The sequence below is a fragment of the Anser brachyrhynchus genome (genome assembly GCF_964034855.1).
Source record: "Anser brachyrhynchus genome assembly, chromosome: 8".
NCBI classification, from domain to species: Eukaryota; Metazoa; Chordata; class Aves; order Anseriformes; family Anatidae; genus Anser; species Anser brachyrhynchus.
Genome location: NC_137702.1, coordinates 32110779 through 32125622, shown reverse-complemented (window position 1 = coordinate 32125622; position 14844 = coordinate 32110779). Strand labels below are relative to the sequence as shown.

The window sequence follows — 14844 nt, the reverse complement described above, 5'->3', positions numbered from 1 at the left end:
AACCTTTCACTGGGACAATGCTTGCTTAAAGGCCATATTCTTCTTCTGCTAAAATTACTAGTTTTAATATAGAACTGTAAAATTGAAATGGCATCTGCACGAGGCACTGAAGCAGCTGATGTATCTCATGAGAAGAAAGTTACTGAAATACTTGTTGCGATAAATCAATTCAATTAAAATAACCATCTCAGCTACAAAAAGCTAAGAACTGTCAAGCAGATAGTTCTTTTAGCAAATCTAAAGGGAAACAGAAGAATCTTGACGTGATTCAGGTAGGCTGAGGTTGAACATGTGACATGCCTAACTTATGATCACAAAGATGTAGCGCTATAGTAGATTGCTGAAATATTTTAGCAAGCCCTCCAAGGTTAAATGCAGTGCGCAAAAGTGTTTGCTGGAGATTTCAATGCATTAAACCCTGAGTAGGAAACTGTTCAGAGATCTCCTACCTTCTCAGTGTTATTTTATCAACAAAAGTTAACAGATCTTGTTTATTTTGACATTTCATTGTGATGATACATAGCTTTACTGTTTGAGTAAAACTGCATGATACAGTATTTTACACAGGTACAGAAGATATTTCGTGCTAATCTAGCTACTACTTGAAGTTCTAGTAGTATGTGCTATACCAAGTTCTACTGAAAATGGCACACAACATCTGTACAAGTTGGAATAAAAGAAAAACATAGTTTGTTTTATCTGTGTCCATTTATTGCATTATCCCCCACATTACAAGTAAGTATCCTGTTTGGGGCATCTACTTGTTTTGTCCCTTTATTCTAAAGTTACTGCAGTATCTTTTTTTTTTTTTTTTTCCCAGGACAATTAAACTGATGTGCTGCCAAACAGCAGAATTACCTCTTTTCATACAGGTCAGACTTCTGTGCTGACGGCTTCATGCTACCTTTAGTATTTCTGATCAAGAATTTTCTGATGGACTTTAGGATTAACAGTTTGTACTGCTAGCTGAACTTAAGAAAAAAAAATCAAGATAGAAAAATGACCCCTCTCTCCTAGCATTAATGACTTGTTCAAGCCTCCTTTGTCATCTCTTTACTAATGCTCTACAAATCTTGGCATATATACAACATGTACAAGATCCTGTTTGTCTAAACACTGATCATTTAAGAACTCAAAAAAAGCACTTATCTAGTGACATGGATGATGTGTATTCATATATAAATATGTATGTGTACATACATATGTGTATACATATGTATGTGTACATACATATGTATACACATATATATAAATAAGGAGAATGTGGGTAAGGAGAAGAAAGCTGGTAACTGTTTTTCCAGATGGGCTTTAAGTGAAGGACTCTGTCTTAGAAAGTAGAATCTGCAGTAGGGAGGATTTAAAAGGCTGCTGCCTAACTAGTTGAGAATATGCTTTTAGATTTGGATAACATGGATAACATTTGGATAACATTTAAATCCCGTGTTGTTTCATGCTGGTTTACAACTAGGCTCGGACAGTAAGAGTGGCTGTCCTAACAGGTTTCTGTAAAGTGTGGTGGTGATAGTGTTAATTCCAGTGACTACGTATTCTTGGAAATAACAAAAATGGGTTTCTCATAATTTTAACTATTGTATTTCTTTTAAAATAAAGCCTTTTTCCCACCTCTCTGCTTTTTTGTGTTGTCTCCATGGTCACTAGTGGTTTGGAACATGTCAGTTTGGGATTTTGTTAGTTTTGCAGACGATGGGTGTGACCTACAGTAAGGAAAGGTACTTCTTAACTCAAAGGACCAAAGAAGTGGATTGCAGAATAATTTTTCAGATCTGGAAATCAGTTACTTGGTTTTGGTTTAACGGCATATCAGTTTACTTGTTTTATTTGTAGACTTCCTTGTTGTGCTAACTGTTGCCATTTTTATCAACTTAAGCTTACTGGTAACAGAATCACATTCCTGAGGTTTCTGATGTATATTTGAAAATACTCTGAGGATTCCCTAGAGGTTTTTGCCTTATTGCCTAGCTTATTATATTGCCTATGAGTGTGTTTTTCAATTACTGGCAGAAAGAAAGCAAGAACATTACAACAATTATTGTAATGGCAAAGCAGTGTATCTATTATAACCAGTTTTCTTTCTCCCTCAAAGCCAATTTGTACCATCCTTACATGGCAAGTATGCAACAGCAACAGAAAGGTGAAAAAAATAAGTTTTGGCACAAATTTAACCTAATATGTTAAGAATGAGAAGCTGTATCATGAAGAAAAAAAAAAAAAATTCTACCTAACCCAATCCTTTAAATACAGGAATTACAGAAGAAGATGATTTCTTGATTTCTCTTTATCTCTCCTCTGCCCCTTTACAGCAGTGTTCAAACAGCATCTTCAAATTACTGTTCCCAGTATAAACAATAAATCGTCTTTGCCATGGAATGAGTAGTTAGAGGCAGATCTGCAAGTATATATCTACTGAATCCAAAGTAACTGTAGCCCTTCTGTTAAACTGTGCTAACTTCATCTGTCTGGTATGAAACCACTGATAAAACATGTTATCTGTTCACACTGACTTTTTAAAGCTCCATTAAGTTGCTGAAGAAGAGCATCTTTTCATAAATATGAGATCTCTGCAATCACAGACTGCAGGCTTTGTTAGCCGTTCTAGATCTTGAGCCAAAAATAAGCTGGTAAAACAGATGGGAAAGTGAGAAGCTGGAATTACTGTATGGGCAAAGTAAAATCCTTCGGGTAATCTGAACTGATAACATTTTCATGCTTTCAAGCACTTCCTCTGAAATTAAAACATATATCTCTAAAACTTGCTATGGTTCTGTACCTGTAGCCTTGATGTTAGAAGGTCTTTATATTTTGATTTTTTAAATTGATTTACAAAGGACAATCAAATATCAAATGCCTTTTCTTAGTCATGCTAAGATTTATAAAATCAGTGATCTATTATTACTAACACAATTTGCTTCTGCTTTTGCCTGTAGTAGGTGATGATTATAGTAGATGAGGTATGAAGAGCAGATGAAAATTTTGTTAATTGAAAAAGTTGATGGGGATAAACCTTTGTTCCCTGTAACCTGGCAATACATTTTATTTGTAATGCCTGTTTATGCTTTTTGAAGCATTACAGAAATGCATTTGTTTTCAGAGAGAGGTGTTGTTTCAATGATTAAGTGCTGTACTGTCCAGCTTTTTTCTGTTCATGAACTTCATCAGATAAAATACATGTCATTTTAGACCTTTTGTGTTGGTCAATTAAAACATTACATGAGTAAACTCAGTGTCATCTTCTAGGCTTGTATATTCATCTGATAAAAATCTTCAAGAATCAGAGGAACTGGCTATGATGAAAAAAGTACTGGAACCCAAATTAATGCAAGAAAACAACATTGCTGCTCTTCAGAACACTCAAACAGATGTAAATTGTCTTGGAGATGACGAAAGCACAGCAGCTGAACAGAATGCTCCAGGTGGAGCTGTGCAGGAAGAAGTTGCTTATGTATCTTGTATTGAAGAGGAAATTTCAGAAGTAGCCATTGATGCAGAAAGCAACAAAGCCATGGCAGGTAGGTTTGGTATATTTTTCTTAGTTTTATTGTTGTTTGTTTTTTCCTTTTAAATAATTATCCAAAGATTTATACAGATGTAAAAATGAGGGAAGAGGTTAAAGCTATTGTTATAACAACCTACATGGATATTCTTTGCTATACCTCGGTCTCTCACACTTTGAAAAAATGAATTGCTGGAGAAGTTTGGCAGGAACAGTTCCCTACCAATGTCTAGCAGAAATCTGAAAGGACATGCCAGGCATTGGGCGTGTACGTCGTCATTGCGTCCTGTCTTTTCTCTGTAATGCAGCAAACTTGAGTCCTGAGCATGTGGGACTTGCACAGAACACAATCTCTCCATTCCTTTCCTTTTCTAGCAAATTATACAAGTTCCACTGTGCTTTATTTCGTGACGAATATGGAATCTTTCGGAGCCTTTCCTACTACAACTGTGAACTAAGTCTGTAACTCCAGGAAACACACGACTGCATCCACACTAGAGGTGTTGGCTGCTGCAGCTGTGACGTTAGGGTAGGATCAAGCAACTAATCTGGTAGCACTACATGATCCTACCCTTCTTCAAAGTCAACTTTTCTTGAACACTGAAGTACCAGATCTTAGCAGAAGAAATGAACTGGGTACATAATCTTACAAAACAGTCCCTGTAACACTCTTATGCTGTAGATATCAAATGTGAAGCACTGGTTATTTCCCTGAATCTCTGCTTACAATGACAAGTAAAACACATGTTCCATTGCCGGGTCTGAAAAACCTTGCAAGGAAAAATCTACCTTGAATGTGCAATGTTAGAATCTGACACCATGTAAATTTTTTTCTCACTAATACTTCCAATTGTATCCTAACAATAGTCTAGTATACACTGAACGAGTGAAAATAGCCACTTCTCCCCACCTCCAGGTGATTCCAAGCTAGAAGCTGCATCTGTGTTAGGAGAAGACTTAGTGAAGCTCTACAAGAAGCATTGTTGTCCAGATATTAATATTTGCGTAGAAGGCCACAACTTTCAAGCTCACAGGTATATAAACAACTTTTCTTCTAAGATTGCCATTGTAAACTCATATAATGAGTATATTGTCTTGTATAAATACTAGGTAGGCTTTCTTTGCTAACTTCTTAAAATTCGTCTGTACTCTCTGAAGAAAATGAAAAATCTATTCATAAACTTCAGCTATTTTATTCGGCTACTAGTGCTGAATAAAATTACCATACAGGTAGAAGTCTTCTGGAGTTGAAATTACTTCATTTTTTTCTGCTTTTCAGAATCTGTGCATCACAATCTGATTTTACTTTGATTACTTAAGTCATGCGGATGTAAAGACTGTTGAGCTGTCTTCAGGAAGTCATCAGTCTTTATTGGGTGTAAAGTCCAAGACCATTTAACAACTTTGGCTCATTGGACTTCTGTAGGTTGGGAAAGCAAATTATAGGGGCAGTATCACTCTTGTCTTCCCTGTACATTTGGTATCAGTCTGTTTGCATTTAATGTTTGAATTTGAAGTAGCAAACTGGAGAGCCTGTATTTTGTTTACTTTATGTATATAAATAACAGAGAAATGATCAAAAACCTCCACTATTTTTAGTATTTTCTCAACACAAAACCAGTGTGGGGTGTTGTATTACTGGCATCATAAATATCTTTACAGAAGAAGTATCTTAACAGTGGTGATGGTGGTGTTTTATGGTTTTTGTTTTTTTTTTGTTTGTTTTTAAATAATTAATTCTGTTATATTTTAGACTCCCAGAATGGAGTGTAGTTAGGAATGGAGTGTAGTTAGGCATGGTTTTAATTCTGGTCTACACTATAAGAAGGCATGTTCTTAGAGCTGAAACTTTGAGAAACAAATATTTCATTGCAAAAGAAAACTTGACAAAGTATTCCATTGTCAGAGCTTCTTTAATTTAGGCCACTTACTGCCTGGAGCAATGTATGTAGTCTAACCAGAAAAAAAATATGGCAGTAAATCATAGAGGAAACAAGGAAGTTCTAAAACAGGCACAAAAGTTGCTTGTTTTAACACCACAACATATGAATGGTAGGAGTGAATAACGGAAAGCTAATTTTGGGTATAATTGCGAAAGCACCAGTATGATCTATTTTGAAGTTTGTTGTTGTTTTTGTTTGTTTGTTTTTTTGTTGTTGTTGTTGTTTTTTAATTCTAAGACTGGAGACAGTTTAAGCTCCCACCCTCCCCCACGCAGTCATCTCCATATTCTTTACTTTCTCATGAAGTCTGATGACCTTCCAGTAGACTTTGCACAGTGTAAGGAGCAGTGCTCTGAGTGAGGTGCCAAGTTTTGTCTTACTGGTGCTGTGCTGTATCATTACAGTTCCGTGTAGCAACACAACTTGTTCAGTAATAAACTTGTGGCACAAACCATGACAGCAGGAAAGCGCAGATAAATTTACTTCAAGTTCATGTGATATCTTGATATATTTCATAAGTTAAATTTTTATCAATGCCATATATTTAGGTAATACGTATTTGTCAATATTTTGCTAAGTAGCCATCTAATTTAAAACAAATCTTGGAAATAACCACTTAACTATGTCTTTGTAGTTGATTGAGCCCTGTTTATTACTAAAAATTATTTGGAATAGAATGACAAACATCCCTATGGTACTGTGTTCTAACTTTCAAAAACAAGATAGTATGGTATGTATTTTTGAATTTCACGGGGTTTCAAGGGTTGTTTTTTTTTCAATTTCAAGGGTTGTTTTTTTTATTGTCTTTGAAGGAAGTAGAAGGAAATTGGATGAGCCCCTTTATTATGAAGTTAGGCTTTTTGAATATAAAATACAGGACAGTAAGTCTAAACAGGACTGATAGCTCTTCTCAAATAGTGCTGGAAACGCACATCAAGTTGTTGGATTATGTTGTTATTAAGTTTGTTTGACTTTTAGTATGTGCTGGTAGGTAGCCAGCCAATTTTGAGTAAGAGAAGCTTTATACTTCTCTTTTCATTTTAATAAATAGACATTTTGCAGTATAAAGAGAAATTGATACAGAGGTTCAGGATATAACTATTTGGCCTAAATGGTGCTGTGAAAACAAGGTAATTTACTGTTACTTGGTAAATAAAACAGAAGAAATACACTTGCAATTTCATGTTATATAAAAGGAAAATGCTTGTGACAATAGATTTCCTTTATGTGAATGTCAAAGTCATACTAGAAAAAAGCTGTAGCTGAGAAAAATTTGGAGTACTGCTTTTGTTTTTTCTTTAGCATATTTTAAAATTTCAAACATACTGGAAGAAAAGGCATGCAGTATACAGGTGACACCTTAATGCGTAAAGGGCAAAGATTTAAGTCAATGTTATCAGAGTCTCATAATAAATATTTGTATCTAGTGGAATAATGTTTACTTTTTCTCTCTCAGGGCCATTTTATGTGCCAGATCTCGTTACTTTGCTGCTATGCTGAGTGGAAGTTGGGCTGAAAGCTCCCAAGAGCACATCACTCTTCAAGGGTAAGTGTTGTCTTTGCAAGTTGTGCAGGAGCAAAGGTAGGCGATTTAAAATCACTGCAAATATGCAGCAAGTGTGCTGTGTATAGAGCACTGGAGATTAATCTGCCTTGACATTTTTGTTCAGCCTGATACATTTCCTGACTACCGTTTTGACTTCAGTATGAAACAGTGTATGTAATATATTCGTTAATGCTGTCAGATGGCTCAGGGAAGAAGTCTTTATCATCAACAAAAGGGTACTAATCCTTTTTTTTTTTCTGGAGAGTATATCTTAGTATTTACAGTCTATTTAACACCTCTTCTCCTGACTTCAAGTTGTAGACGTCATAAAAAGCATCAGAAATGGATGAAGTGTAATACATTTTCATAATTATTTGTACAGTACTTTTATTGATGTAAAGACAAATAAACAATTATATTTCCTATATAGTTTAATAATGATAATTCAGGATCATACACTAAGATAATTTTGACTAGTGTGCTTGTTCACAATGGCTTTCTTTGTAAGTGCTGAAAATAACAGAGCAGTCAGCACAGGATAAATAGTTAAGACTTTGTAGATAACCCAGGTACTGCCATGTTAGTTCTTTTTAGTATCAGAAAAAACATTTGCAATAGTTTAAATTACCTTTAAAAGCAAACTAATAGTGCTACTTCTACATGTTAGCTTTTTTAATTTAAGCGTGGTGTTGGCTCACTCAGCTTTCTTCAGAAAGAACTGTGTACCTTACAGTGCTGCAAAGTATAATTAGTTTGTGTTAATATAAAATCGCTTCACCAAGTGATGCTTTCTTGTATTTTCATCATTTTAATTTTCTGTCTGTGCAATAATACTGCTGCAAAATCAGGCAGGTTATCTGTTCGTTTGGTTATAACTTTAATGCTCATAAAAACAATGCATTTTTACTTGATTGTTTGGCTTTTATACTGTACTTAGAATGCTTTAGAGGCTGATCGTCACCAATTGCTCTAGTACTTAAAATTCTCTCACTGCAATTGATATCTTTATATGTTAATTTCTGGTTAAGAAACTTTAATCCTTATTTTTCAGTAAAGAATTTCTCCTGAGAGGTACTTAATCTTTTTATTAGTATGTTCTCATTGCCATTGTCTCATAATTTCTGGTATTAAGAATCATGTCAATTTATTTTACCTTTTCTGATTCATTTTTCTGCTAGGTACAGATTTCCGTGCTGTCTTTTTAAACATTTATAAATAAAGTACACATGGCATGTTCTGAAATAATGAAAATTCTGCATAAGAAAACAGCTGTCAAGACTGAGGAAAATTTCTTACTGATTTTATGGCTATCATGTGCTAACAGAGAGAGATAACTGTGTTGGTTTTGCTTCTTAGTATGTTGCAACAATTTTTTTCTTTTGTTTTTATTCATCAATGTCTGTTGCTTAAACATGTCTAATGTTTTAACTCAACTCAATCTGCATGCCTAATTTCTACTTCTGTACATAGCCCTTGTGGGCTCTAAAAATTGCACATGGAGTTGTACGTACGTAAGTAGATCAATGTATTTTTCAGGAGATTGTGTACACCATTTATAATAGACATTCCGTGCCTTTCCCCATAATGGTGCTGGGAGGATGGAAGGATGCAAATGCAGCTCTGTGAAGGACTTCCAGATTTCTTTATCTGAATCTAGCCATAAAGAATTTTTCTAAATATTCTGAAATGCAACATTCCTACCTAGCATTGTCATAAAACTACTAAATCTATTTTTATTGCAGGAAAAGCTTAAATAGATTTGTAAAAGTAATGAATTAAAAATATTATAAAACAATTTTGAAATACAGACTTAGTAATTGACTTACTAGTAGTAAAGGGCTTAGAGAAGATTTGTTTTTAAAATCCTTTCTGCATATTATCAGCATAAGTAATCTAGATATTTAGGTAATTACATCAAATCTTACTAGTAGATGGTAATAGTCTTCTTATGACTAATTTCAAAGATTTAAAGTACTGCAAAATTTCAGCAAGACTACTGAGTAACAAAGTTCAGCCAAAATGTTGATAATTCAGATAATTTTACATTGCAGTGATCTTTAGGATTATCAGGTCATTACCTTCCATTGGTAAGGCTGGATGATGTATTCTGATTAATGTATTTTGGCTAACAAATGTGGTACTTGTTCTGAACTTGTCTCTATTTGTATTTTTTTTCTTACTTTTTTTTCAGCATAAACCATATAGAAATGAGTGTCATCTTGCATTTTATATATGGAGCTATTCTGGACTTCCCAGATGAAGTTGATGTTGGGTATAAGTCAACTTTTATTACTTTTAATTGCAGTTCGTGCTTGTTCTATATTTTTCTCAGTTAAGAGTCTAAAGGAAAAAATGTCTTGTAGAATATAAATAAGACAAAGATGTCAAATATAATGATCATTACACCTAAACATACTTGAGGAAAATCCAAAAATAGAGCTGTTGAAGAAATACTGTTTATTCAGCAGCTACTGGAAAAGATAGGCCAGACGCTTTTGGAATATTAATGAGGACAGTGAAAAACATGAGGGAGTTTTATACCATAATAATGTACATTTTGCTTGTACGTTCCTTTTAGCTTTCAGAACAACATCCACAGCATGTAAAATATGTAAGAGTTATTATTTGGAATGTATTTTGAAACAAGCATTTGATGCAAAGGCTAAGTAATTAGTCTTAGATCCATAAACGATGATATATATAGCAACTAATGTAATTGCTGGCATTTTATTCTGTTAAAGTTTTTAATCCCAGTTTTATGTTGCAATTGTACAATAATCCTGTATTAGTGAAATAAGATCTAAAATGTTTGAATTGTCTTCTGAAATAATTCATACACTAGCTTTTGAACTCTGCCAAAAAAAAAAAAATACATCTGAAAAACTACGTTGAAAAACTACAGCTTCTCAGTGCTAGAAATTGTTGGTCAAAGTTTACATGTAGATTTAAAATGTGGAACTGTTTACAATGTGCTCCCCAATGTCAACTTTTATATAATGAATTTAGATAATAACCAATACCTTTTTTTCTATATAAATTATTAATAGTTTGCTCACTGTGCTTTCTAGTATATGAAAGGGGCACAGTTCTCAGATACTCTGTCATTGCTAACATTTTATGTAATCCTTGGACAAATTACAGAATGCCAAAACTCCACTGGCACAAATATCTTTTCTACTTGTTACTCTTAAATAGAGGAACTGAGAGTCTTTTAAACTCAGCCAGTAGTTGAGCCTTACTTTTATATGGAAATGTGGTACCACTCTCAGTGGCTGCGAGATTATTTTTAGGTCTGTACATGCTTCTGTTTGAAGATTACTCTTTGGCAAGTTTCACATTTGGTTATCAATCTGTTTTTCTGCAGTAACTTCTGACTGAATAAAGAGGTGAAAATAGTGTGTAAATTGTAAGCAAAATGTATATATCAAAATGATTTTTAATTTCTATTGTTTCTGCTTTCTCTTTAGTCGAATGTTGGGCATTGCAGATATGTATGGGCTAGATGGGTTGAAAGAAGTAGCTATCTACATTTTGAAGAGAGATTACTGCAATTTTTTCCAAAAGGTATGTCAGTTCTCATGCTACTTTGTGAATTGTAAAGCCTAGAGAAAGAATTTTGATTCTATTACTTACAGATCATATTGATGAGATACTTAATAACCATGTGGTCCAAGGGTTACCTTAAGTCAGCAGAACCTATTCATATGTGTAAATCTGTTAAATTCAGTAGCACTGATGATGGGAGTAAGGCCTGTGGTATCATCCACCTATTTATAGAAACTTGTAAACCACAACTGATGAAAAGCAGCATTCCATCCCATGAACTAAACATATTAAATTACACTGAGTATAACTTAATACATTCCATGGCATATGTAATTGTTCTTAACAGAAGTAGGAATATGGAAATACTATATATGTGCGTAACAGATTTCATGGGCATATAGTTCAAATCTATTTCTCTCCAATAAAAAATAGTTTAAAAACAAGCAACAGCTTGGAGACAAGCATTTTTACGCATTAGGCTCATTAAGCTGAATGCTACTTTGTTGACCTGTGAGGAAACAGATGACTTCCCTATTCCATATTAAGGCAATCAAACTTAAATACTGTGGCGGCTAACAGTAGCTCTGTTTGAACTGTAGATTTTGTACTTCTGTACAGTTTCTCCATCTCAGAATGTGTAATAATTGTGGTGATTTTATAACAATTCCAGCCTATTCCTGGAAAACAGCAACCTGTACTAGAATGCATGGCTATTGCTCATTCACTGGGAGTGGAAAGCCTATATGCTGCCTGCATGAAGTAAGTAAAACAAATTAAGTTATGGTTTATGTTTTTCATTTCTCTACTTTCTGTTCAAATGATTTTCCCTTGAGAGATTGGGTTTATTTTGACATTAACAGTTCACGTTTAAAACATTTTTCCTCACAATACGTTACAGGGATCACATACACTAGCAAGTGAAGATGGAACATTTTTCATCTTTCTTATTTAAGACTCTTTTTTTTTTTTCAACAGATGGGTGGGAAAACATTTTGCAAAATGCTTGTCAGAGAGAAGCTTTGCCAGTTTACCTCCTGAACTTCAGAACAACTGTCTTGTTATGTTGATAAAGTCTTTGGTAAGTAGTATATAGTGTATTTTATATAAAAACAGTGGTGTAAATTTTTTGCATATTTAGCTGTAGAGTGCAATTTAAGAAATAATAACAGCAGTATTTTAGATCTGTAGTACATACATACTTCATAAAAGTTCCCATTAAAATAACAATTTAAGAAACAGATTTTGATGTGCAGATGTAGTTGCTATGCTTCATGGAACACAGTCTAGTGAAAATCACATGGAAGTCCAGCATAATAATACAAAAGGAGTTTATGAAACACAGCTCTGACATCACAGCACAGCATTCATTACATATTCAGAGAGTGAGGAGCAGCAAATTGCTATATCAAATTTTATGTTAGGTAGCGGCACGCATTGTTTGTGGTTGTCTACTCCTCTTTGCCTATGTTTTAATTTGGAAAATAATACCTTCCTTTTTCCCAGACTTCAGGTGATCACTGGCTATCAGTGATAACAAACCATCCGTTTAAATGCCAGCTATCTTTCAAAAAGAAAGTAACAGTATAGTATACATATCTTCAACTTCACGGGTGACAGTACTGAATTGGTCCCCTCACAGTTCAGAATTCATTGTTTGTAGCATGTATTTACATTGTTCCAATTTTGATCTGCCTAAATGTAAATATTTTATAATTGTCTTTGTGTATAAAACTATCGTCAGTGCTGACTTAACAGATCTAGTTCAAATCAGTTATTTTAACAGGAATTTGGCCCAGTAATTAGCCTAGAAATAGAGTGAATTGCTGTAGAAATATAAAGAGCAGGTAAAGGAGCTAAAGATAAATCTGGACAGCTGTTGTCAGGCATAACTGTATGTGTGTGTATATATAAATACAACTAATGTGGATTGGCATGCACAAAGTTTAATCTAACTAGCTCAGCTAATGTTCACAGGACAATTTTTGTTCTAGCATACACTAGACAGCTGAGTATATACGGTCTCCAGAATGCTTGTGTATCTCATGCTGAAGTTGTTCTTGTGTCTTGTTACTCTTATCCAAGGTAACTAGCTTAGGTATGTCTGACAAACATACCCCTTAGCTCAAGAGATGTACTGTAAAATAATTCTGTCCAAGAACTGCCCCTTGCTGAAAGTGCTGTGAAGGCTTATTGGGGCCTTTCTGGATGATTTATCAAGAGAGTACTTACCCCATCAAGTGCTGAGGCCAGTAGGTCAGCTGTAAGCAGTGGCTGCTAGTCTGTATTCAGGTGAAGGCCTGAAAAACAAGAGATTTCAGATCTATGTGGCTGTACCAGGAGAAGCTTGTGAGTATCCACAGCTATAATAACCAGTCCTTCTACCAGCATGCATCAACTTTTAACAGAATATAGTAGCTATGGCTTTTAAGATAGTAGGAGGGTTTTGCCATTGTATGAAATCAGTACACTCATTTGTTCCCAGAATATGTGTGTAGCTTTGTGGTACTGATTTTGTGTTGAAATACATGAGCTATCTTGAAGCTACCAGCTTTCAAAGAACCTGTGGCACTTGGTACTGCTCTAGCTGTGTATCTAGCCTCTCCAGAACATTTTGGAGTCCAGACTGAAGTGTATTTTGGTTCCCATTTTACTGAGTTAGCATTTTTGTTGGTAGCTCTTTGCAAGACTCACCAATATTTTATAGACTGAAGCCTAGAAAACTTTTCTAATTGCAATTCTAATTGCATAAGCCTCATCTGCCCACAGAACAGTTCTGATGAGTGATCATCTAATTCCGAGCTCTTAAGATACCCAGTCCACTTGTGGAATTCCCACTGGAATTTTTAAAACTAAGAATCTGCAAAAATGCTTCAAGTTGCTTGAGGGAGAGACAAGAAGGCTAACATTAATTTTGCAGGAGCTGCCCTATGTTTTGCAATCCTCTAAGTTCTCTGTTGTAGAACTTTTTAACAGTTACACCGAGTTAAACAGTATGACTCTTGAGCTTGCCATTAATCAATCTTGCAAATGTCAAAGCTTATAAATACAGGCAACCCTTAGAGGACAAAAAGGGACAAAGAAAAGGAGACTGCTGACTGGAAAATCTCTGGGCAGCCACAGTGACAAGCACAGCAATGTTAAAAGGGGAGTGCAGCTTAAAACACCATCCAGGTACTACCCCCGAGTCTCAATGAGATGTCAGAGATTTACACTTTTATAGGCAAGTAAAGTGGACACCATTTTAGAATGATTAGGAGAAACATTATAACAAGAGAAGTAAAACTCAGATAGGGCCCCTCCTGCCAAGGGCTGGTTTAATTAGATGTCAATGACAGCATTTTGTGTTTCAGTGGACGTGTCTGAAGGGGGTGAATGCTTATTGCCTTACAAGCAGGGGCGAATCCTGGACAATTTCAAAAGCTTGCAATTGAGTCCAGTGGGAGCAAGATCAAACCATAAACACATGCTTAATCCTTAATTTACCTTAAATGCATATAAACAAACTTGTTTTACCCGCAGCTGAGTAAAATAATAAAACACATAGTTGAACAGTGGCTGTTCAACAGCATAACAGATGTTATGCTTTAACTGCAATATGCATGAAGAAAATCCTCACTGCTTTTTAATTGCATGGGCCAAACATGGTTATAATCTGAATTTACGGTGTTGGGTTTTTTTTGTGTGTGTGTGTCAAATATTTATCTGAATTGTTGCTTTCTCCACTGTTGATCTGGATAGGCTGGACCAATGGGCTGAGGTCAACTGCATGAAGTTCAACAAGGCCAAGTGCCGGGTCCTGCATCTGGGGCGTAACAACCCCAAGCAGAGCTACAGGCTGGGAGATGAGTGGTTGGAAAGCTGCCTGGCAGAGAAGGACCTGGGAGTACTGGTTGATAGGCAGCTGAATATGAGCCAGCAGTGTGCTCAGGTGGCCAAGAAGGCCAACAGCATCCTGGCTTGCATAAGAAGCAGTGTGGCCAGCAGGTCTAGGGAGGTGATTGTCCCCCTGTACTCGGCTCTGGTGAGGCTGCACCTCGAGTACTGTGTTCAGTTTTGGGCCCCTCGCTACAAGAAGGACATGGAGGTGCTTGAGAGAGTCCAGAGAAGGGCAACAAAGCTGGTGAGGGGTCTGCAGAACAAGTCTTACAAGGAGCGGCTGAGGGAGCTGGGGTTGTTTAGCCTGGAGAAGAGGAGGCTCAGGGGAGACCTCATCGCTCTCTATAGGTACCTTAAAGGAGGCTGTAGAGAGGTGGGGGTTGGTCTGTTCTCCCACGTGCCTGGTGACAGGACGAGGGGGA

The 14844-nt window shown here is 35.6% G+C and overlaps 1 protein-coding gene across 4 annotated transcripts in view; it reads left to right on the top strand.

Moving 5' to 3' along the window:
- The window catches only part of BTBD8 (BTB domain containing 8), a 34718-nt gene that overhangs the window by 5463 nt on the left and 14411 nt on the right, over nucleotides 1-14844 (top strand). For all 4 annotated transcript variants that reach the window (XM_080602812.1, XM_080602811.1, XM_080602813.1 and 1 more), the window contains 7 exons: nucleotides 3256-3527; nucleotides 4428-4545; nucleotides 6911-7000; nucleotides 9192-9272; nucleotides 10468-10564; nucleotides 11217-11305; nucleotides 11522-11624. In XM_080602812.1, the coding sequence (XP_080458938.1) occupies nucleotides 3256-3527; nucleotides 4428-4545; nucleotides 6911-7000; nucleotides 9192-9272; nucleotides 10468-10564; nucleotides 11217-11305; nucleotides 11522-11624 (850 nt within the window). The remainder of the gene's footprint in view (nucleotides 1-3255; nucleotides 3528-4427; nucleotides 4546-6910; nucleotides 7001-9191; nucleotides 9273-10467; nucleotides 10565-11216; nucleotides 11306-11521; nucleotides 11625-14844) is intronic.